The following is a 25,266-nucleotide window of genomic DNA, read 5'->3' on the forward strand; positions in this document are numbered from 1 at the left end:
GCCTGATCCTAGCCTTACTGAAGAATTAGGGTTATTCCACTAAATATTGAACTCTTCCTAAGTTAAAACATTAGAAATGTGTTGTTTAAAAATTAATATAAAATAGTTTTAATTGCATTATTAGATGTCATTATTTTGACCTGCTGTCATTTTCTGCATATAAATGCTCTAATGACAATATTTTTATTTGAAATTTGCAAGAAATTTTATGTTGTCAGTAGTTTGTAGAATATATCAAAAATGTGCATTGTACTCAAACAGATAGTAGGCCTACATATAAATAATAATTCCAGAGAAACTGCCAATTTTTCTGTGGTCTCTTTTTTTCTTCTTCCAGAGCTGTATTTGATTTAATCTCTGAGACACATTCACTACTAAAAGAGAGTCGGATGGAGGTCCATATTTAGCCAAATAAGAAATAAGCGACATGAGGTGATTGTACAGTGATTTATAGAGTAGTTCTTCGGCACGGCACAAACGCTACTTCCAACAACATGATGTTGACATGACGTGAGTTTCTATTTCAACGTTAAATAAGGACTTTTAACTTGTATTACGTTTCCGCACACCGGAAGTAGATTCATGCCGAAGAGACGCTTGAGAAAATGTACTCCTGAATAGCTGTCAAGAATAACACTTATAAACATCTACAAGGCAGATAAGGGAACTGTTACTAGATAAGGCTTCGACGAGTTCAATAAGGTATTCTTCTGTGTTTTGGCTTATTTCACCAGTCAGTTATTGTGGTCGTCGAAATGACGGAGAGCTCGCTGGCTGTTTTTATCTCATAGCCGTGCTAACATTAGCTTCGCTTTAGCTTAGCATGGACAAGAGAGCAGTTTCTCCATAGGCTCCGCGAGCTAACTTGAGCCCAGTTTGAGCTCATGCTACAGCTAACATTAGCCTTCACCCGTTCCCCCAGTTCATGGTTGCGAGAGTTAGTCGTCACACATTACGAAATATACCGTTGCATTTATATTAGTTATATTAGTCCTAGCAGAACCTTAATGGACTCGCTTCCATTGGTAATGCATTCATTGTGATAATTGTATGTACCATTGGAGGACACGCGTAAGTTAAAGGTTGTTTTCCTTGAGATTCCCGAGCTTTAGCCTGTTTAGCTCGCTGATGCCATTTTGTTTTCAGTCAGCTCTTTATATCTGAACACAGAGACTAAAGAGATCACAGCCTAACTCACAATATTATGTTTTTTTAGAAGGTTATTCAAGTCACCGAGCACGTTCACGTTTTAACCATTTTTATAAGCTACATATAACATTAAAAAGACACGTATAGGAACTGTGTGGCCATATGATGGGGATGCTATCCTATAGTGAAGCCATAGTATTGGCTGATTACTATAATCATTTATTATATAGTCACATACTTCTCATGTTGGGTTGAATTCAATAGTTGTTGGGTCATTATGTGTGTGTGTTTTGACTGATTGACACTGTGTTGTAGTTGGATCTGACATCTGGGTCGCAGTGATGGAGGGTCAGGATAATGCAGATCAGGGCAGCAGTGATCAGTCTGAAACACAACGCCGGAGACAGCTGGACCGTCTGGACAGAGAAGAGGCCTTCTACCAGTTCGTCAACAACCTCAGTGAGGAAGACTATAGGCTCATGAGAGACAACAATCTGCTTGGCACGCCTGGTAAATCTTTTTTTTTTTCCTACTGTGCAAAACAACAACTAATGTCTTCATTGAGATGTTTTGGTCATGTGTAATAGCAGGGTCATTCATTGTCAACTCAACAACAGGTCCCGGGCTCAAACGTATAATTTTGTTCATATTTTTTTCTGAAGAAAGATATTAAATGCCATTACTGAGTTATCCACCATTTTGTAGAGGGGGTCAAAATGGCTATTTTCACCTGTAATTTAAAGCCAAATTACAGTGGGGAGATAATTACTTTAGAAAGATGACCGCATCATTATTTTGTTATTACACACAAATGGGTAGGTTTTTTTTAAGTACATTTTTGTCTTTAGCAATGTTGCATTTTATGGTGACAATTCATAAAAGTGGAGATGCATGTGTTTTCCAAAGTTGACATGCCTATTACTCAAAGTAATACAAATATCAGTATGGTTTTAGATTCCCGCTCTTAAACTTTTCTTTTGGTGTCTTCATTTTTAAGGCTTTATATGGTTCAATCCCAGAGATTCTGGGATCTCAATATGGCTTCATGAGTAAACTGTTAAATTGTACACATTTTCAGTGGTCAAAAATGAAATGTGTGGGACTTTGTATACAGCTGATTCTTTTTTTCTTTTAAAGAGGAATGTTGGAAAAAGTTAATATTGGTTTTGAGCACTGAAACTGTACATTGGGATCCCATTATCTCTTGGATTGAACCATATAGAGCCTTGAAAGTGGCATACACACACCTGTCCCACCCACTTTTTAAAACAAACTTACGCCACTGATCACGTGTTTCTCTTAAAACAGGCACGGAGATTCATGTGAAATTAGTGTGGATAAATCGGCATGATCAAAAACTTGCGCGGTCATATTTTCCTTAAAATAACTAGTCAATAATGTGAATAAAAGGAGCAATTTGTTTACACCAGGGCTATTCAATTAGTTTCATTCGAGGGCCGGATTATTAAATCGAAAAGTTGAGGTGAGCCGATGAGTTTAGCTTATTTATTGAAACATAACAGTATCAATAAGTAAGCTTAGGTATACATAAAAGTATTGTATTTACTTGGAAATGTGGAATCCAACAGTATGCAGATTTATCAGACCATAATACATAACTTATTTACTCCTATGTACAAATATATGAATTATACAAGATCATAGCTATTGGTAAGAATTATTTTATTAATAATTATTATAGGTTTAAATTAAAATATTCTGACCGTGAGATCATAGGTAAAACCATGCATGGCTACTCACTCACACTGTATAATAAATGCTTAAACAGGTAAAACTATACACACAATTAATTATATATTTCTCTAGCCCCCTAATAAATCTAATGCAATATAAATGACTATAACATAGTATTCAATATAAATATTCCACATTTCTGCCCAAACCATGGTAAATTACTACAGTAGGCTACATTCATGGTAAATGTTTGTAAGGGTGGTGATTAGGGATTTAGTCTTCTAACTTCGTTCATGGCACAATGTTTCTGCTATTTACCTCATCAGTCTAGTTGGGAATGTTGAGGCTGTTTCATCCGATTTAAAACTAGTTAAAATCATTGAGTGATTTGTGGTTTGTAACAGAGAGATGTGTCAGGTTGAAACGCTTCTCACTGGATGTTGCAACGCTGTTTAATAATAGTATCCGGGACCGGGAGTAAACGCATCTCCTTTAAGCTTGCGTTCCGTTATCCACTGGGCCGCGCTGCGTAGTTCAAAGTAAACTAGTGAGACAACTGAAAACAGCGCTATTTGTTCTCTATTTGTTCTTACTGACCGAGAAATAGCTTCAGATGATTCAGTGACAGAACGGTCCGAACGAATCCGAATCGTTTCAGACCGTTATGCAAGCGCGTTTGGCCAATTCATGGAAAGGAAATAATCGAACCAAAGAATTAAATCAGGAATGATTTAATCAGGAATGATTGATATCGCTGGTTCAGTCGATAGAAATACGGGACACACACATAATAACTGCTGAAATATTTGGACTGAAAACGTTTCTCAGGTCAGTCGGAGCGCTCATGGTACACACACAGTGCGTATAGCCGTACAGCTGCAGGCGCCACTGCGGTCACGCGCATTTCTAACCAAATTTAGCCAAATTTAGCCACACCGCCAGGAAAAGAAGAGGAGGGATAACCCCTTTTTATTAATGTTCCAAAATCATGTTTTTTATGTAATTCCAAGTAATATCAACCAAACTGCAGTTGAGTTTTTTTGATTTAGTATTAATAACAAAACAAAAAAATACAGGTAACTTACAAAATTTAAGGTCATTGAAAGTTTATATATATATATATATAAAATATATATTTCAAGACGTTATTTCAATTTTATTAATGGATAGCCCCTTGAGATGCAACATCTCATTTTCAAGAGGGTCCAATACATTTAGACATAAAACAACACCAACAACAGTAAAAAAAAAAAATATATATATATATATTAGGGCTGTAACGGTTCACTAATTCACGGTTCGGTTCGATACGATACAGCAAAAAGAAAAATGCCAGAGAAATTTCCTATTTATTAAAAGAAAAATTATTTTTAAATAAGTGTGGATTTTCCTACATCTTGAAACTTTTAGTTTTATAAATGGGGGTAATCTTTGAAGGATGAACAAATAATGTTTTGGTCATCACATTAAAAATAACATTTAAATATGATCATATTTGAGTTTTGAAGTGCTGGAAAAAGAAGTGTGATGTACTTGAAAGCATTTTACTATTTCTGCCAAACTTTCATGGTTACAGTGAGTGTTACTACAGTAAATCCACAGTGAATGTTGCTGATCTGTGGACTTAAAACCTTTATAACTAGTTCATTCATGGAACAATGTTTCTCCTGGTTTCCTCGTCAGCGCTGTTTGATCCGTTAATAACGGAGAAATATCAATGCTTCTCACTAGATCTCGCAGCGATGTTATTACTTAGTGGTGAATTCAAATGCTTTGTTTACTGGATCTCTCAGCGCTGTGTAACAGTGTCGCTTGATCAAGATCGGCTTGTGCTGCACTGATGTTGATGGTCCGAACTGATAAATGGTTCGTGAAGCACAAAATAATGAGTAGCGCAGGTTCGTTCCGCTTTCATTAAGTTTGCCATTTGATGTTGCGCAACATTGTGATGGTGGATTTTGGTCAGCAGGAAAAATGGTCCAACGAATCGTTCAGTTTGTAATGTGTACCGATTACCGAACCGAAAGCCTCGTACCGAACGGTTCAATATGAATACGTGTATCGTTACACCCCTATATATATATATATATATATATATATATATATATATATATATATATATATATATATATATATATATATATATATAATATAAACTTGAAAACTACTTTTCTCAAAAAATTGTATGCAAAATAATGCAAAAAGGTGTGATCGGGGCCTAAGGTGGCTTATTAGGGCAAATATACAGACTACATGAGATGTTAGAGTAATTGCAACTGACCTTTATCGGTTCCTTTCCTCTCAATCATTAAGTGTTACTGAAGTATGAATTGCATCCTCTTTGCCTTAGCCACGCATTTTATTTTACTGAGTAAAGATGTGGTTTCCCTGCATCCAGTTTTATATTTATCTCTCTCGTGAAACTTGCAGAATTCAGTGGTAGTTAGTAGATTACTGTAGAATTCAACATGGTCGGACAAAACAATTCATTCTCAAATCAAGGTTTGATCAATAAAAATTATAATTATTTCACTACTTTAATGTTTTTTTTTTGGTTGTGAAAGATCAAATTTTACAGAATTTCAATGCTGGTCTTTACCCTGCTATATACGAGACTGGTGACCCCTTCAAAATGACTCAAAAAGAAACAAAGTAGCCCATACTAGGGCTGGGTGATGCAGCTATTATAATGCAGTGTTTCCCCTACCATTGTTTTGGGGGGGCGCCCCGCCCCCCCAAAACGACCCCCCGCCCCCCCTAAAATGCTGACGAAATCCAGTCATAAAAAAGGAATTTAGTGTTTAACGCGGAATTTCACGGAATTTGTAAATTTGAGGAAAAAATAGAAAGCAGTTCAGTACACTTGAAATCAAATCGCGATGTAGACTAGTGTGTGTGAATATTAAAACACAAAGACTATTTAAATACGAATCCTGCATGTTCTGTGTGAATGAATGGTGCCGCCGACGCGCAGTTTCATTTACCACACGCACACACACACACACACACACTGAAGCAATGGTGACGCTTGCGCTATTTTTTGGCCTATATGAAGACACAAACGCATGAACTTCCTCTCCAGGCTCTAGATCCACTCTGAAAGTCACTTCGTAATAGGGTTGGGAACCGAGAACCGGTTCTTATGCAGAACCGGTAGTGTTTTTGGTTCTGATGCGATGTGTGGACGAAGTGCTGGGAGCTTATCCTTTAATAGCGACGTCTCACCACATAAATATTAAAATTGTAATGAATGCACTGTCCCTCGCGCTATTCGTATAACAAGTTAAAAAAAATTGCGTCAGATATCAACGCAGAGAGAGAGAATAAGACAGTAGAGCTGCACCATTAATCTTTAAACGATCTCGATTCAAACACCCACGCGATCTTATTCCTAAATGACAAAAACTTCACACCGGGACATTCAAATCTGTTTGCGCTGTCGCTGACATGAAACATCTAACGTTAGCTTTACTTTCTGTCTTTTCAACAACACAGTATCGATATTTCTGTGTTAAAAATATTCAAATGATCACAGAAGTACTGAGATAAAAGTTTATAGTTCGAGAATAAACACTGATGTTAAAACAGTTAATCACCTTTTGAAAGTCGCTTCAAATAACGAAAATTCGCTTCAGAATTTACAAAATGTATATAATGAGCGATTACATCATGAATGCCTTTTTTCAAAACGTGTTTTTGTCTTATCCTGAATCACTACGGTAAGGCTGTAATAAGCGTTTAGACTCAGACTACTTTACACTGGTCGGTTCGGCACTGCTGCGGAGTAGCCCAGTGCCTGCGTGACTCACTCGCGTCATTGACATAAACATAGAGAAGTAGCTCCGGCTACAATGTTCTTCCGCAAGACGCATGCATTTCTGTTTATTAACTGCTAGAGCACTTTAATCCAGTACGGAAACAAGTGAAGTTTCACAGAAATCAATCATTCAAACCGATTTAAAAAATATTATGTTTCACCTGTCTGGATCTTACATGTGTGTTCAAGCATATTCTACCCCTTCTGAGAGGGTATTCCACTGCTGGATATACAATAAGATATAGGAGAGGTCCCAAATTATCCTTGAGAATGCAACATTTTTTATTTTCCTTCAGAAAAAAATATTGCTAAATAATATGTTGCATTTGTTGACATTGCCAGTCTGTTAAACTCATTTGACAAGTAGGGCCTATCAGAAATAAAACACAAAAAGGATTGTGTATTTTCCCCGTACTACTATTTGTATTAGTTTTAATAATTTTTATTGAATGGGAACCGGAACCGGAATCGTTTGGCGGAACCGGAATCGGAAACGAAAAATTTCTTACGATTCCCAACCATAGACAGTATGTTCCCAACCCTACTTCGTGATCATTTAACCGCTTCATTTGAGAACAACTATCATCATGACATAAACACACAGAAACTCAAAAGGTCTTCACGGCAACCCGTCAAAATAAAAGTTCGGTTTAACTTGACAGAAATATATTACTGTTGTACATTAGAATTTAGATATGTCCCAATGTAATAATACACTAACACTAATCCAAATAAATTATCATCAAAACTGAAATTTTTAAGGAATAATCCATGTTTTAATTTTAACAGTAAAGCTCATTGTGCAGCAAGTTATTTGACAAAAAGTTTATTTAATTTCACATGATTAAAATTGATGATAAATGATACAATTTTTGTTTTATGTCTTCATTTTATTACCAGAAAAAACACAACACAGAATTAGTGTTAGTGTGAATTAGCGCAGAATTAATTAGTGTGACATTTTTTTTCATATATTTTAAAAAAAAGTATTGTTTAATGATTCATAATACATGATTTCAATTAATTAGACATGCTTTTTGATTGCAAAAAAATTACACCACGTATCCGTAACACGCCCGCTCCGCAACACTAGCAGTACACCCCCCCCCCCCCTAAAAAAGAATCCTAGGGGAAACACTGTAATGGATCTCAATATTTGGTTGCACTTTATTTTACAGTACGTGTGTACAGTGTACTTACCTGTAGTTGTAATAGAAGGTAAGTTCATGGGTTAAGGCAAAGTCCTTTAAGGCAAGTCATGCCACTCAGCCGCCATCTTGGCAACGCCTCCGGGCAGCTATTTCGGACTAACAAGACCAGGCTCCTATCTAAATGAATGGGCAGAGAGTCAGAACTGCACTTTCACTGGTCACCGGGACATAAAAACTGCATGTATAGAAACAGCAGTAAAATATGATAAAAATCGCTGGGAAAGTTTGATGACTTTGCCCCAAAATAAGGTTTAAAACGCCTTTTCCCCCACAGGTTATACTTTTACTACGCATGCGAAAGGGTTCTCTCCCTCTCTGTCGTGCGCGTGCTACACGGTTTGAAGCACAGTATGTGCGCGCTCTTGCTCGCTCGCTCTAGATTCCGGGAGATTTGAACTAATTTGCGGGCATCAGGGAGCCGCTATAAATATGCGTCAGACTTCCGGGAGACTTGGGATGTCTGATATTTACACAACTCACACATACACTGCATATCAAATCTGCCGCCTTTTCTAACAGTAACGTATTTTCCGCTGTCGCAAACCTCAACTCTGCGCATGCGTCAATGGAACCAGACGATAGGCTTAAATATTTTCCGGCTTGACTGTTAAAAGCAGACGATTGGCTTTCCAGCGGGAGGGAAATATAAGTTTTTGAAGATGTTATGTGATGTATTTATCAATGTTTTTGCATTTGCTCTTGAAAAAAAAAAAAATCTGAATAGAACAGCTGTTGTTACAAAGGCCATACAAAATGTTTACTGCATAATCAGCACTATTTAAAAAAAAGTTTGCAAGAAGCGTAATCTTCCTACAAACATTTTCTTTTGACGAACAAAGAAACACATTAAATAAACAAGTGGCAGGTCCATTCATTTACACTCCCTGACTTAATGCACATGCATCTGTCGTGACATACATTATCAGATTTTTTTTTGTCCTATCATTGCTATGGTTATCACTGTCAATTATTGCATTTTCAGATCTCACATTTAAATATGGTTGTCAATCCAGAAACTTTGCAGTGTATCTGTGTTCTATTATTTTAATATAAATTTTCAATGGGTTATAAACAAAAAGAGAGTTTTCCCTTTTATAATCACTGAAGCCCTCAAACACTTAAGCAGCTCTTGATAATGAAATTGTTATAATGAAAGGATTTGTGAATGTGTAGAACAGTCGGTGAGGCCCGCTGAACGATCTCTAGCTTTTTGAGCGGCATTGAGTGGATTTTGTCTAACTTAAACACCTCTGAATAACCATTTTGTGGCGCTTAACAGACATGTTTGTGAATTGCTATAATGCAAAACACATTGTAAATATAAACCTTTGATGCTCTTCACCAAACGCTTTACACAAATATGCAAGGGAGCGTCAGTAAGCGCATATCAGCGGTCACTCATGAGAAGAACAAGGGAAGTGAAACTGGCTTACTGTCTTTATAAGCAAATATAGGCTACACGATATTCCATCATTTTATATCGTCAGCAAAAAAATTGTGATATCGTTAATATTCGATGTATTGCCCAGCCCTAGTCTGTACTGTGCGCTGTTAGAAGTCTTCTAAAGCCATGCGATTGCTAGCTGAGGTACAGACCAAAGTTCCTTATAACATATAGTCATTATACAAAGAAAATCTGCCATTACATTGTCGCTCTCATCTTACTCGCATGTAAACATATTCAAACCTTGTGTCTCAAAATGCATCACTCCACGTTTGATGTCAGTGATGAGAGCCAATGATATTTGACATGTGATTCATGATCATTCACCGCCAGTGATGCACCAATGCATGAGCGATTGCATGAGATATGAGACATTCCAGTAAGTTGTGCTGTTTGTTTCAGCATATCTGCAGATGTTCAATTTATATTTCTTGCTATACTATAACTTATGGCTCCATGATTTAGGATTTAATCTTAATTGTGATTTTTCTGGTTAAAACTGCGATTGCCATTTACAATGCAATTTAAAAATAATGATATGCTGCACAATTTACCCAAAGAGTTGTTTTTATATGACTAATAATAATTATGATCATGATTATTATTTTAAAAGTATTATATTAAACAAAATAAGAAATATTACAATTGTAATAACACTATTTCACTATATAATACTAAGAGTATTTAAGAACGAATATATTGTTATCATTTATATTTTACAAAAAAGCCAAACATATTAAATAATTAGAAAGGTGTAAACTTTTATTAAAAATATTTAATTGAATAAAAAAAACTTACACTTGCTTAATTTTTTGCCTTAAAAATCTAATGCATCTTAAAAAGAACAACAACAACTCCTCCTGTACACTTCTATACACTGGAGGAAAACATATGGAAAAACATACCTAAATTTCCTTTGAGAGAAGTATTATTTTTCCTATTTTTACCCAAAAAAAGGTTGTAAGCATAAAGGCACCCACAAACTACAAGAGAATATGGCCGGTTTTGGCCCCAATTCTGCCCTTCCAACAATCCTAAATCAAATCCTTCATTATTTTAATGGTTCTACAGATTATTTTATCAGATTTTCATGTGGTCTGATGTGTGTTAAAGGGATAGTTCACCCAAAAAATTCACCCTCAAGTTGCTCTAAACCTGTACCTTTAAACCTGTATTACTTTATTCTGCTGAACAGTGAACACAAAAGAAGGTATTTTTATGGGCCCCATTGACTTCCATAGTATGGATAAGAAAAAAAATACAGTGGAAGTTAATGGGGCCTGTTTACAAACCTTTTTCAAAATATCATCTTTTATGTTCAGCAGAAGAAAGAAACTCGCATAGGTTTGGAACAACTTGAGGGTGCGTAAATAATGACAGAATTTTCATTTTTGGGTGAACTATCCCTGTAGGATTGATTGAATCTGGTCGGAAAAACGTCGGGTCTGCACCGATCTCAAAATGGAAATATTCAACATGTTGAATATTATCAATCCGAAATCCTGCTGTGTGTGGGGAAACCAGAGGGCAAACACTCACGCACTCTGTAGATTGGCACGTGGAACGAAATGATACCCAATCAGAAAGCGAGCTGACTGAAGAATAACGCAACTTCATACTTTTCCCATGAATTTTCCGTTTCTTCTTACCCGTCTATATAGTGTGGGCCAGCCATAGTGAGTACACGCATGTAATGGAATGTTTGTTTCATTTATTCGTGTAGCCCGAGGGTGCCCTCGCACACAAAGTCCACAAGTGAGACTCTAGAATTCATAAAACTTATGACGTTCCAGGAAATCCCTTATATAGACAAAGTCATGCAGAAATCGCAGCCAAATCAAACTCAGATAGAGACGTTTTGACTGATGAAACATGAAAACAAACATTTATGACAATATATGCTTTACCTCTGTTCAAGCCATCTCGGGTAGTTTCATAAGAATAAAGTATATTTATAATGCAATGATAATCGACGTAGCCTTTACCTCTGCATAGAATACTATATAATAATAATAATAATAATATATTTTCTGACTCTTTCTGTGATGGAGACCCACGTCAGATCACAAAAGGATCATATTTCAAATGCTCAACTGATGTTTATAAAGTGAGTGGAGTAAAAACGTGTCATTAAATGTTCTCTTTTGTTGGACAACAGGCTTGTAAATTGTCATTTCAAGTTTGTAACAAGGTTTGGCTTTTTTATCTCCCAAATAAATGCACGTTAATCTCACAGCTTTTGCAAAGATGGATCAGGATTTTTCTGCGATCGAGCCACTCCAATGCTTTAACATAAAAACATGCTGTGCATATTAATTTAAAACCACAGGATTATCTATGTGATGATCTAAATTTTATCTAAATCGTGATTTCTATTTTATTTCGGTTAATCGTGCAACCCCACTAGAACTAGTTGATTGGTTTATGTTCGCTCCACGCTCCAATTTAATCTGTCACCACATTAGAGTGTCAAAACAACATTTATTGTTTGTTTGCTGAAATTTCGGTGCATCACATAAACACATTTGAACATGGCTGCGGGAACTAGGGGTGGGGAACTAACTGCAGCACCCCCTGATGACAGCTGTTATGATGCCACTCAGAGTTTCCGCTAGAAAAAAATGGTGCCGGTCAAAGTGACCGGCAGAGGTTTCGTTTTACGGACATTTTGATGATATGCCGGGCAATTATCGCCTCTTAATTAGTCAAGTTGAGGAAAACTGGAGGCAGTCTATGTAACTTAAAAAATGAAATAATAAGGCCGCATAGAATGCAACATGTTATTATTAGCTTAACTTTCAAATAGATGGAAAAAAAGTAAAACATGAAGGTCCGATTGGCGTCACACACACGTTTCACACACATTCACTTTTTGAAACATTGAGGTACGGATGTACCTAATACAAATAAATAAAACATATCCAGTTAACTAGCAGATCATTCATTTAGTTCGCTATTAAATAAGAGATCTAGCGCTAAAATCGTTTTTTAAATCAAGCTGAGCGCTGGTGTCCGCTGCTATCAGTTGCATGGACGACGCGCTGCGCGAGTTGCGCAATTTCAATCTATTGCCGTTCCAGAGACTCTCTATTCATTCCGGTGTAATCACAAAATAAAATGCACACAAAGGTGTCCCTGCTTGATATAGACCGTAACCATGCACTGATGAACATATAGGCTATTCAGTTTTGATGAGAGAAAAATAAACTGTAGGCCTACGAGTGCGCGGATTAGAACCACTGATCTATAGGCTATAATGAGATGTTCCTGGTTCACCATCGTCTGGCCTCTGAAAAAAGCTTTTAAGGCTAGTCTGCCTGGGCCTGGCCATATTAGAAACGTCTCACTCAATCGTTCGCTGTTTAGGTCTATATTACAGCCGTTTAAGGCAAGCGCTTTATTTGAAATGCAGCATGCGATGTTGTTTCATAACTTTCAAACAGTAGAGCCTGTTCCTTTATATTTATAACATAGCCAAAGGTCGGTGTATTTTTGCTTTATACATTTTATGCTTATTCTCAAATTCAGATTGTGTTAGGGGGCGGGATTATTAGGCAATTTTAATTGGACAATTTGACCGGAGAGATTTAATTTTGTCGGACATTTAATTTTTTCCCCGGCCAATGTCCGGTAATTACCAGACAACGGAAACCCTGATGTCACTACTGGCATAAATAAGAGGTTTAACCTTTATTTAAATAAGGTTTTGTTTTTCAACATGTTTTTAATATTATAACCACCTTTTTATAAAATTACGCTAAAGATTATTTGTTTTTATATAGTCGAATATGGTTTAATGACTTTAAGAAATTAATATAGGCGCTTTCAAAAGCTGATCTCGCATGAAGTGATTGATGTGACTATGCTGGTTGAGGACCAGCATCTCAGAACTTATTTGACACTCATTTGATGCTTCGAAGTTCACTCAGACATCGGTGAAAAAGTAAATAAAGATGTCTTGATTAAAGGCATTCATCGGCATTAGGGGCTGTTCACACATATTGTGTTTTTCTCTCTGCTACTTTTCCATTGTTTTTCTGTGAACGCACTAGCCGTGTTAACTGTTGCGCTCGCGTCTCGCACATGACACAGCATTCTAAAAACGCAGTGGTCAAGTTGAAATAAGTTCAACTAAAACGTGCATCGAGACCTTGAACCAAAGGATTCTTCTGCCCGCGTATATTGCGTTTGAAAGGTTTTTTTTTTTTTTTTTTTGTGTGAACTGGCAGTAACTCCTAAGCGAGTTTCATATGGTAAGATGCAGATTTTTGTGCTGTTTTTAAAATTTATCATGAGTTCTGAGCATTCTCACATAACTCTGTCCTCATTCATTTGTATGTTCATCTTCTTGTTTGGGCTGTTTAATATTAGGATTTTCTTTAAAACACTACCACAGCACCGCCCTGCAATATCAAGCCCCGCCTCCAGCACCCCCCTGATAAAATATGTTCCCGCGGCTATGCATTTGAATGTTTTGAACTGAACTCAAGCCCCAATAAATTTGAGAGCTATGCTATATGGGCAAAAGTGAGGCTTGCATGCAGCTGCTCAGTCATGGAAACCCATTCCATGAAGCTCCCGGCGCACAGTTTTTGTGCTGATATTAATGCCTGTGGAAGTTTGGAACTCTTCAGCTTTCGTATCAGCAGAGTGTTGGCGATCTATGAACTTTTACGAACCATGCTCCTCAGCAATCGGTGACCCCGTTCTGTGACTTTACGTGGTTGCTGCTGTCCCTAAATGCTTCCACTTTCCAATAATACCTCTTACAGTTGACTTTGGAGTATCAAGTCGGGATGAAATTTCACAAATAGACTTATTGCAAAGGAGGCATCCTATCCCAGTACCACGCTTGAATTCACTGATCTCCTCAGAACGAGCCATTTTTTCACAAATGTTTGTAAATGCAGACTACATGGCTAGGTGATTGATGTTATACCCCTGTGGCAATGGGTCTGATTGAAACACCTGAATTCAGTAATTAAGAGATGTGTCCCAATACTTTTGTCCATAAAGTGTACATCTATGTACTTTTTAAATACCAGAACACACTCAGCTGTCTCGCTGTTTTGATTCTGAAATTGTCAATATAACAGGGTCTTTCACAGATCTTTCGATTCCCTTCTTAGGTCTTTTTGTAAGAAGACATGCAGAGCTAAATGGGACTTTTACTTTAATGGTTTGCCTGTTGTTTATGTGTTCATAAACAAGAAAACAAACTTATGAATCCACCCAATCCTTTTATGTCCCAGAACAGTTGAAAGGAATGTTATTTTGGAGCATCCTTTAGCCGTGCGCCCTGCTCGAAGATGGCATTGAATGGACATTTCTTGTCCTGGTAAGTCAGGTGGTTTTCAGAGTCTTTCTGGACAGCTACTGCATAAAGACTAGATTAATTTACGTTTGATGCAAAATTCTGCATATCCAACTTCCAGAAGACATTATACTATTGAAAAGTATCTTAGAGGTATTGTATCACAAAAAAGGCACCGTAACCTGATTGTGATTGGATCTCTGAAACCACATTTGGATGTGGCCTGGTTCTGACTGCATTTAAAGCCCATCTTTCAAGTTGAAGATCCCTGTGAATAGACGTGTAGATAAATACTGTAGGAACTCGATTTGCGTGAAGAAATTAATTATAAATGTGCATTAAAAAAGTTTTTTTAGAGGAGAGAGATAGAGTTGTGGTGTGAGGAGAATCGGTGGAGGATTGGTCAGGTGTCTTGGTGAGTGACCACAGGCTATAGCTAATTGTGGCTAACTTTGTCTCCATGTTTATCACATTGCAGTATCTTTAATAAATCATATTTACCAATATTGCTGTCGACTTTGTTGTTTTTCAAGCATCCATGTATATTGTCACCATCTATGCTAGCAACATGCGTCTTAAAATGTTTAATTTAGATCCCAGATTTTCTGAACTTAGCCGGCTGTTATACTACTCCCCTAGTATTTCCAACGGACATGGATTTGCAGTTATCATTTTTGTGTCAATATGCTGAATTTAGTGGTAAAATCATTCTCTATATTTTGTATTGTTATATATTGCAGTGACAACTCATCAATCAAATATTTACCACTGTATATTCTGTATAATTTAACTTTTTCAAATAAACACTGACAAAAAACTATAGAAGTTTTAAGTCTAGACGATATGATGATATATATACCATTGATATAAGTGATGATCTGCCTATATTGTATTTATATAAAGCGTTCACAGGCAAATTTGCTGTATGTATTTCCCTGATGTTGAAATCAGGCACATATAAATGTCAGGAAACACGATTCCTTGCTGCATGTTAATATCCATGGATCACTGGATCTTTAGTAAGTTGTAAGGAACACTATATTGAGTCCAATCGTTTGTTTTACTTGCGTTTTCACAGTTTCCCCTATTAAATCCAGTCACGCAGCAGCTCTTCTGCCACTCAGTCCGGCTGAGGGGGAGTGTTCCGGCGGGAAAGTGACGTTAATGCATTCCCTCTATATGCTGTTCATGTAAATATAGTCATTGTTACAAGGATCTTTTATTGTCACGTGGACTGGGTGTAAGGCATGCAGATAAATGCGTGAGTTTATCTTGGCACATTTTGTTTAACAGGTGCTTGTGTGGTAGATGTTCGGCTATGCCATCAGCATTGGAGAGTGTGTGCTGTAGGGAGGTCGACGCCTATTGGTCCCTTGTCCAAAACCTAGATCCCCGAGAAGACATTACCTGCCTCACACTCCATCCAGGGTTTGAAGCATCCTGTATGAATCCTTTTGTGCTGCAGATAGCATACTTGAACTTCAGACAGGAGCATGGCCCTCTCCAAGCAAGCAGGCCAGAGTATGTTTTGAGCAAAAATTATTTCACACTGCAATTTAAAGAACCAGCTTTTCTACACCAAAATAGTAAATCCTGTTAAGCAGGTTTTTAAACTCAGTGGTTTCCATATACTTACTATAAAAACAACTTTGGTGTTGTGTAGTACAGTAGAATATCAGCCAACACGAAATTCAATATTTACCATTGGAATTGTTTACTATGAAAACATGGTATGATCAAAATGTAATTAGGTCCCAATCTCCACCACAAGCAGTTCCGATACACAGCATACAGGCAGGTTGTCCACTGGGCGTACGAAATACTAGGCAGGGACATTAGGAAAGCCATACCTTCATGTGTTGTGTCAGCAATAAGGAGGCAGTTTGCAGAGGAGGGACAAACGTACAAAGGTTTCCAGTGGTCCTACTTGGAAGACGATTAATAAATTCATAGTGAAACAAACTGTATTGGTCAAAGTTATCTTTTATTACGTGTTAAAACGTGAGTGTCGTACGAGATGGAGGCTGACTGCCTCATCCTTGGGAACCTTCTGGAGGGAATTGGTGAGGGGGCGGGGCAGCAGAGGACAAGACAGCACTGCTTTCTTGTAGGGCCTGTGGTGACTTGGAGTATTCCTCTACCAGAGAGACCATAAGATGTGTTGCGTATCCTTGAGGAGAGATGTTTAGAACACATGGTTGATTCACATAAAAAAAGATATTGAGAAACTAAGTGAAACTACTAACCGTAAGATGGTTTCTCCTTGATGGGGTGGACTACCCAGCCACCTTTCCGAAACCGCGGGTAGCGAACAGCGTAGCGTGCCTCACCCTCACTGGTTCGAGCTACATCTCTGTTGCCATTACTATTGAAATGTAGGGCTGCCAAGAGAAGTCTGTAGGAGATAAGTAGATAGAACATTAGGTATCCAAAGCTAACCCAATGCAGTGAAATGCAACAGAAATACATGACATTAATGTTTTCAGTTCAAATGGGTCTAAGACAATGACTCAACTTTGCAATTATTTTTTTGCAAACAATATGTAATGCTGTTATCAATCAATAACATTTTGGTCCGCTTTACAAGACTGCATTAGTTTTTAGCCATATTCATTCTGTCATCATTTACCTGCTACAAAAGTATTGCAATATCCTGATTTTTTTGTTTTTTACTGGGCAACGATTAATCGCATCCAAAATAAAAGTTTGTGTTTACATAATATATATGTACTGTGTATAATAATTTTTTATATATAAATATACACATATGCATGTATATATTTAAGAAACATTTGCATGTACTGTATATATATTTATACATAATTAATATTATATATAAATATAATATTTTATATATAAATAACATATTTTCTTAAATATATACATGCATATGTGTGTATTTATATATATATATATAAAAAATAATTATACACAGTACACACACATATTATGTAAACAAACTTTTATTTTGGATGCGATTAATCGTTGCCCAGCACTAACAAAAATAACTAATGTTTTTTAGTATCGATACTTAAGTGAAAACACTACCTGCTGTACATCCCGAGAAAAGAAAAGCCAGTGTCTTCGGGAGCAAAGTGCAGAATGAGGGAATGGTAGGCCTCCAGGGAGAATATCTGATGCTGAGGCGACAATTGTCGAATATCCTTTACCAGTGCTTTCCTGGCAGTTACACTCTACAGTTTAGTGGCTGCTGGTGATCCTGAATAAAACATATTCTGTCATATAGTCTGTTGCATTTCATAACACAAGTAATTATTATTAGACATGGTGTTACGTATTGATAAAACCAAACTAAACTTAACAAGCACTGAAAAAAGTTTAGCCTCAAAACATTTGACATCTTTTAACATAGGCTACTATGTTGTACCTGGTTCAAGCCACTCCTTGTTTCTTGCCTCTCCTTCCAACGGTGGATGTGCGCAGCTGGTAAATGCAGGAGTGCTGTGTTCATGTATGTCCTGTACATGATTTATCATACTCTGCCATTTTGCCTGCATCTCATCTGGATCTCCTGTAGGGGTGGAAGCTGCGGTCCAGTAGAGATGGTTGATAATGGCTGGCCTCCACAGCTTCAGATCCTCACAGTCCCTCTCTTTTGCAGCAGCATCCAGTGCTTTCTGTACACCTGTTCCAGAGCAGACAAACAGAGCAGAGCAAACTAATTATTAGTAAAGTGAACTTAACTTCAAAAAACAAGTCTGTTATATAGAACTACCAACATCACAATACATACTTTTCCCAATATGCCAGATGTCAAAGAAATGCCTTGTTCCTTTTGAACACATTTTCTCACGTACCCACTTGGCCACCTAAAACAAAGAACACACAGTCCATCAGGAACTGCATACTCCGCTTTAGACCCTCTAGCTCACACCAAGAGCTGCTTGGGACTTTTGAGCTCTGTAAAACCAATTGATTATTACTGAACAGTATCAGTAACTAAGTCAGACACAAGATTTCTGTGTGACATCAACTTACTTGGACAAGTTGAACATCCAAAACATTGTTAATCCGATCCTCAATCAAGGAGTAGCTACCATATTTGGCACAGTGTCCAGGAGAATCTGATCTAAGAACGTCAAAAACAGTTACATTTAGAGGTTAATGCAAAAACACACTGACCTGTTCTACATCAGTGACGTGAGCTGGATCATTCTACCTGCAGTCACCAGACAGGATCAATCCACCTCCAGTCCCCTTCAACTCCCTGATGATCCCCCTCTGCTTATTCCTCCAGGCCTGCACGATAGTAGGGATAGTGTAATAGCGCTGATGGCGGAAAAAAGTGCCGGGACTTATGCATTGCAGTCCAAACAGCTTCAGCATCCTGATGGTCTGAGTAGCCATGCAACCTGAGAAGTGGATGGCACCGCTGAGTAAAAGGTTGCAGGCAGGCATGTTTCGATGCACCTTTACTTGGTTTTGCCAGTAACGCTCATAACCACAAGTTCCGCAGGCCTGAAAGATGAGAGAAGATTCAAGACTCAAGCAGCTTTAAGATGAGGCAGTGAAATGCCTGTATAGTTAAGACACAAATAATTAATATACATACTGTACATTCACAGTTCACTTAAACTGTGAATGTATATACTACTCCCCTAGTATTGGCAATGGAGAAATTATTTTATCATGATTGTTTGCCTTTTCTGTTACAAATAATATAAAAGCAACGCTGTACTTTTTCGCATACCATTTACTTTCTTTGTTTAACAGTTCTGTCTAACAAAGTATAAGATATGACTGACAGAGATTGTAAACTTATGAAGACGGAGAATGTGAGTGAGCGCTTTGTGATCAGGCGCTGCCGTTCTCTTCTCAGGTGCTGGTGTTCTCAGCGCGTTCCCGTCAAAATATAAGTCTGGAGCGCTGTCAAAGTAAAAGTTCCGCTTCCAACACATCGGCCAATCAGAAAAACTTATCGGCCGATGCCGATATATTAAAAAAGCCAAATATTGGCTGATATATTGGGCTTCGCGATATATCGGTCGACCAATAGTTTTATTTATCTGTTATTTCCAACCTGGTTCATTGTGTATTAACATAGACATTCATAGTCTTAACAACTAACTGTAGCTAAGTTGGATATGCAGTGTTTTGCCACATTTCTTATATGTATAAGAATACTGTGTATTTTTAATGTGTATCCCAATTGTTTTGTGCAAGCCATGTATTTAATAATAAAAGAATTTGAGTCTTGTTGATTTCTTAAAACATCCTGTTCATTTACATTTAACCCCATTAACAACCATTGGTGGCGAGCTTAGTACACTTTTCTATTTCCCATTGAAACAGGAAGTTTGGTTGGGACTTTGTTATAGACTTCAAGTCACACCAGTGAACTATGATTTGCAGCATGCTGGTGCTAGTCAGAGGCAGGTGGTGTTAGAGGGAAGAGATTTCTAGAGAGCCTTTTATTGAATGACCATTTGGAATTTCCTCTCAGTGCAAGAAGGGTTGTCAGTGTTTAACCTTTTTCTCCAAAGAACAAGACTGTTTTAAATGATCATAGTTTCTGAAAGTTGGTTGTCTTTAAGAGGTCTTAACGAAAAAACATTAAAAATTTGCATGTATGAAATTGTATGGAATGGACAACAGTAATCAATACATTTCATTGGTCTGATTGACTTTTCCTAGGCTACACATCCCTGCAAAATACCCACTTTTTCTCTGGTGTCATAATTCTAACTAATATGTTTCTTGGTTAGGTGAAATTACAGCAGATGAACTGTTGAGCCGCCTTCGGCAGGTCAAGGATGGCCCTGAGTCGCCCAGCAATGGCACCACTGAGGAAAGAATGGACGGGCCTAGTGGTAAGTCAACTAAATTGCCCTGTTAGTATATAAAATCCATATCCATCCAGGTGACTTTACTTGTGATTCTGGCCTGTTTTGATAATTTCTTGTTATTCTCAGCAACAGAGGTGGAGGCCACTGAAGAAAACCCCAGCGGTGAGACCCTTCTTGACTGGCTCAACACAGTACGACAGACGGGGAATACAACAAGGAGTGGTTACCGGGGTAACCAGTCATGGCGGGCTGTGAGCCAAACCAATCCCAACAGTGGTGATTTCCGTTTCAGCTTGGAGATCAATGTCAATCGCAACATAGCTGAACAGCAAACGCAGACAGAAAGGCTGGAAGGGGGCCAAGAAAGAGCAGATGGCCCTGTGTCTGAGCCGGAGAGTCTTATGGAGACTGCAGAGGTGGTTGAGGAACCAGTGGTAGATGAGCTAGCTGTTATAGTAGAGCCAGAGCAGGCAGTTCCCAGCACCCTATCTCTAAACGGGGAAGTTAATGCACCAGATCCATCAACTTTAGCTCCCTCAACCATAGCTCCCCCAACGATAGCTCCCCCAACGCTAGCTCCCCCAACCATAGCTCCGCCAACGCTAGCTCCCCCAACCACAGCTCCCCCAACCACAACTCCCCCAACCACAACTCCCCCAACCACAACTCCCCCAACCACAGCTCCCCAAACCACAGCTCCCCAAACCACAGCTCCCCCAACCACAGCTCCCCCAACCACAGCTCCCCCAACCACGGCTCCCCCAACCACGGCTCCCCCAACCACGGCTCCCCCAACCACGGCTCCCCCAACCACGGCTCCCCCAACCACGGCTCCCCCAACCTTGGCTCCTCCAACCTCGGCTCCTCCAAATTTAGCTCCCCCTACCATAGCTCCCCCAACCTTGGCTCCTCCAAATTTAGCTCCCCCAACCGTAGCTCCTCCAACCGTAGCTCCTCCAACCGTAGCTCCTCCAACCGTGGCTCCTCCAACTTTAGCTCCTCCAACTTTAGCTCCTCCAACCGTGGCTCCTCTAACCTCGGCTCCCCCAACTTTAGCTCTACCGACCTTGGCTCCCCCGACCTTGGCTCCCCCGACCTTGGCTCCCCCGACCTTGGCTCCCCCGACCTTGGCTCCCCCGACCTTGGCTCCCCCAACCTTAGCTCCTCCGACATTGGCTCCTCCAACCTTGGCTCCCCCAACCTTGCCTCCCCCAACCTTGCCTACAGTGGAGCAACCACGTAGGGGTCAAATAAGGGCTCGCAGTAGAAGCCCAGAGCAGCGACGGACAAGGGCTCGTACTGCAAGAGGACGTTCACCGCTCAACCTTGAAAGATTGGATGGACTTCCGCCTACTCAGCATGGCATACCTTCTCGCCATCCTGAGATCCTGCCTGAGCCCCAGGTAGAGGGAAGCTCAAGGACTCGGCAATTGTTTTTGTCTAGGCAGAGCACCGTGGATATGGAAACTCAAGAATTGGGAGCAGCACCTGAGTTACCTGGAACACCACAGGAAAGAGAGACAAATGCTGGGGAAGCAGGAGCCTCAGGTCGTCGTCCTCCAACCATAATGCTTGATTTACAGGTACGTAGGGTGCGTCCCGGAGAGTACCGCCAGAGAGACAGCATTGCTAACCGTACAAGGTCTCGTTCTCAGACCTCCAATAACACTTTATTATATGAGACTGAGCGCGGGGGTTTCCGTCGGACTTTCTCCCGCTCTGAGCGGGCTGGAGTGAGAACATACGTCAGCACTATTCGCATTCCCATTCGGAGGATCTCAGATGCTGGACTTGGTGAAGCCACTTCTTTGGCTCTGCAGTCTATGATTCGTCAAATCATGACTGGCTTCGGTGAACTTAGCTACTTTATGGACTCGGACTATCCAGACTCAAACCGCGAAGACAGCCCACCAGCAGACCTTACTGATGCACTGGGTAACCCTGATGCTTCTACCGAAACTGCTGCAAGTGAAGCGGATTCCCATCTTCCTGGGCATGGAGTCTTGAACCCGGGTGGTTTAGAGGCACGGACAGAGGAAAGGGAGGTGGAAGGTGGACTTGCCGGTGCTGCTGGTGCTCGGGAGAACCGAGGCAGACAACGGGCTCCCATCAGCCTGGATGAAACTGGATCTCTGCCCTTTCTGCGACTTGCTCACTTCTTCTTGCTCAACGAGGAAGATGATGACCAGCCCAGAGGTCTCACCAAAGAGCAGATTGACAACCTATCCATGCGAAACTTTGGTGAAAGTGATGCACTCAAAACCTGCAGTGTCTGCATTACAGAGTATGCTGAAGGCAACAAATTGCGAAAGCTACCCTGCTCTCACGAGTACCATGTGCACTGTATTGACCGCTGGCTTTCAGAGAACTCAACCTGCCCTATTTGCCGCAGAGCGGTTCTTGTTTCCACCAACCGCGAGAGTGTTGTCTAGCCAGAATTGGTTTTGTGGCACTCTTGACAGGTTTAATGTCTCTTTTCCTCTCTTCCTTTTACATCTATTAATTAGTCATGTGAGAACACTTACTGAGATTTTTCCATACATCCTATATGAAGTCATTAAGTTTTATCAGATTTGCTGGTGCCAAGATTTTTCCCCACGAACTATACATCAGTGTATTTTGACCCATCTTACAATAAATATTGGTGCAAGACACAACCGATCAAGACCATGCTGCAATCCCTTATCTTTTACATAAATTGAAAAGCAACATTTCAAAATCATAGGATGAGAGGCAATGTAGAAATACCTTTAAGTGGTACATCTACTTTTGTACTAAAAAGAGAGATTTGAGTTGTACTTTTAAGCAAGTATTATCAGATCATTACAAAGATTGTGTTTTAATAAAAGTTAATGATTTGATAATATTGTAGAGCATCGGGAATTGCATTAAAGATCAAGAATGGTGTAATCTGCTCAGCATCCACTAATACATTTCAATTGAAAAAATACACTGAAACTGTCACACTGTGCTGCATCTGAACTTATTTTGGTTTCATACAGTGTTGGTTGCGTGTTGGTATGAAAGCATAGTATGTGTTGTACCAATTGCACCATTATCATAAATGATTAAATGCAGATAAATATTAGGAAATTCATGGAGTAGTTCTTAATGAATTTGTCATCCTGTATAGAATAGATTAATTTGGCTTTTGAAAGTGTTCTGCAATATTGGTTTTGAAAACCATATGCTCAGACACATTATTTTTGTTTTTATTTGTTTTTTAACAAACAAAAAAGGCTGTAAATATGCTATGTTGCTGCATCAGGTTGTATTTCCCCCTGTCTTCCCAAATGACAATAATGCATCAGTTAGCTGACTCAAACATGTTTCATATATCTTAAGAAATAAACTTGGCTGCATATAGGCAATGTTGTGCAATGCTAATAAGGAAAATGTAAAGGAAGTTTTGACAAATTGACTTGTATGTTGTAGTCTGTAAATATTAACATTTAAAATGAAGACTTAAATGGAAGTTTTTCTAACAGTTCTGTACATTGAGAATAGCACCATTTATCTTACTCTGAGGAGGAAATTATTTTTCTCATTATGTAATGGTTGGTTCATATGGGAGGAAGGTTCTTTATTCCCATGCGAGTAAAAGAAAATGCAGTGTTATTTAGAAACAATAGATGAAATCTGTTTCTGTTTTGACTTGGAAGAATAACCCCAAGCAAAATGTTCTCAACCATGAGTTACATCAACATTTCATGTATCGTAAGCAAGCCAACCATTGTTAAAATGCATTCAGTTCCGAGGTCATGTATTATAAGAGCAAGTTACTCAATAGAATTTCTTAATTTTGTCAGCATATTTATAGGTTATATTTTGAGTCAATATTTTGACTAGCTTCCAGTTTGCTGTGTTTGAAATGAATAAAATGATTTCCTCACCTGACCATTTCTCTGTGGCCTCACCAGTGTCCCATCATGTTAAGTGCTGCTGTGGAATAAAGAAACATAAAGTGAATCATACAGCCCTGCTATCAAGGAATTGAATTTAGCAATACTTTACCTTGAACATCTCAAAAACGTGATGCTGTGAAAAATAAATATATATATATATATATATAAACGCACACACACACATACTATGGATAGGTTTTCATGTTCTGGTTTGTAATGAATAATTATATTCCAGAAATGTTCAATATTATTTTGAGTTAAATTTGGATTATTTAGGTAACATTTGTTTGTGACCACACCAGTGCTTACTGCACAGATGTTGCACACTTTCTGCTACAACATAATGATCGGTTTGTTCTGGCTTCATCAAGCCATAATGTTATTTGTATATTACAATAAAAAGTGTACAGCAACAAGACTGGTTTGTTGTTTAGAAAAAGAGTGACTTTTTTTAAACTTAATTTTTTTTAAATTTAATATGGCATGACTGCATTATTTGAACTTTTCAAACAGACACAACATAACATCACAATATTACCATTTCAAAAACGCAATTCAAACATTACATCTGACATGCACAGTGTCTTTCCAGTATAGTCATATCATCTGATACAAATGCTCCAAATTATACTAATGAAGTAACTGATAATGATAATTAAAGAAGTAACTGTTGCATTACTCTAAATGCATAATTTTACAGAAACTGACGAACACTGTTCCATGTTTAGATCATGAAATGTTCAGCGAAATACTGTGGATCATTCGATCGATGAGATATTTTTTCACCAGACAATATTTATGTGGTCAGGCTACTACCTTTCCAGACCATGTTTTCAGATTTGACATTGCTCTATGTATGCCAAATCCACAAGATAGTCTTGATGGAAATATAGCAGTAGGCCTACAGTTGTCACGTCTTTTTTT

The 25,266-nt window shown here is 38.6% G+C and overlaps 1 protein-coding gene across 1 annotated transcript; it reads left to right on the forward strand.

The window, feature by feature from the left end:
* The first annotated feature begins 550 nt into the window (after positions 1 to 550).
* Positions 551 to 24,334, forward strand: rlim (ring finger protein, LIM domain interacting). The gene is made up of 4 exons (XM_077235632.1): positions 551 to 702; positions 1,465 to 1,659; positions 20,357 to 20,461; positions 20,564 to 24,334. The coding sequence occupies exons 2-4, from the start codon at positions 1,491 to 1,493 to the stop codon at positions 22,867 to 22,869; spliced, it is 2,580 nt and encodes an 859-aa protein (XP_077091747.1). The 5' UTR covers positions 551 to 702; positions 1,465 to 1,490; the 3' UTR covers positions 22,870 to 24,334.
* Positions 24,335 to 25,266: the final 932 nt, after the last annotated feature.

The sequence above is a fragment of the Siphateles boraxobius genome, unplaced genomic scaffold (genome assembly GCF_051911475.1).
Source record: "Siphateles boraxobius isolate OS27281-9 unplaced genomic scaffold, OSU_SipBor_1 2, whole genome shotgun sequence".
NCBI lineage: Eukaryota > Metazoa > Chordata > Actinopteri > Cypriniformes > Leuciscidae > Siphateles > Siphateles boraxobius.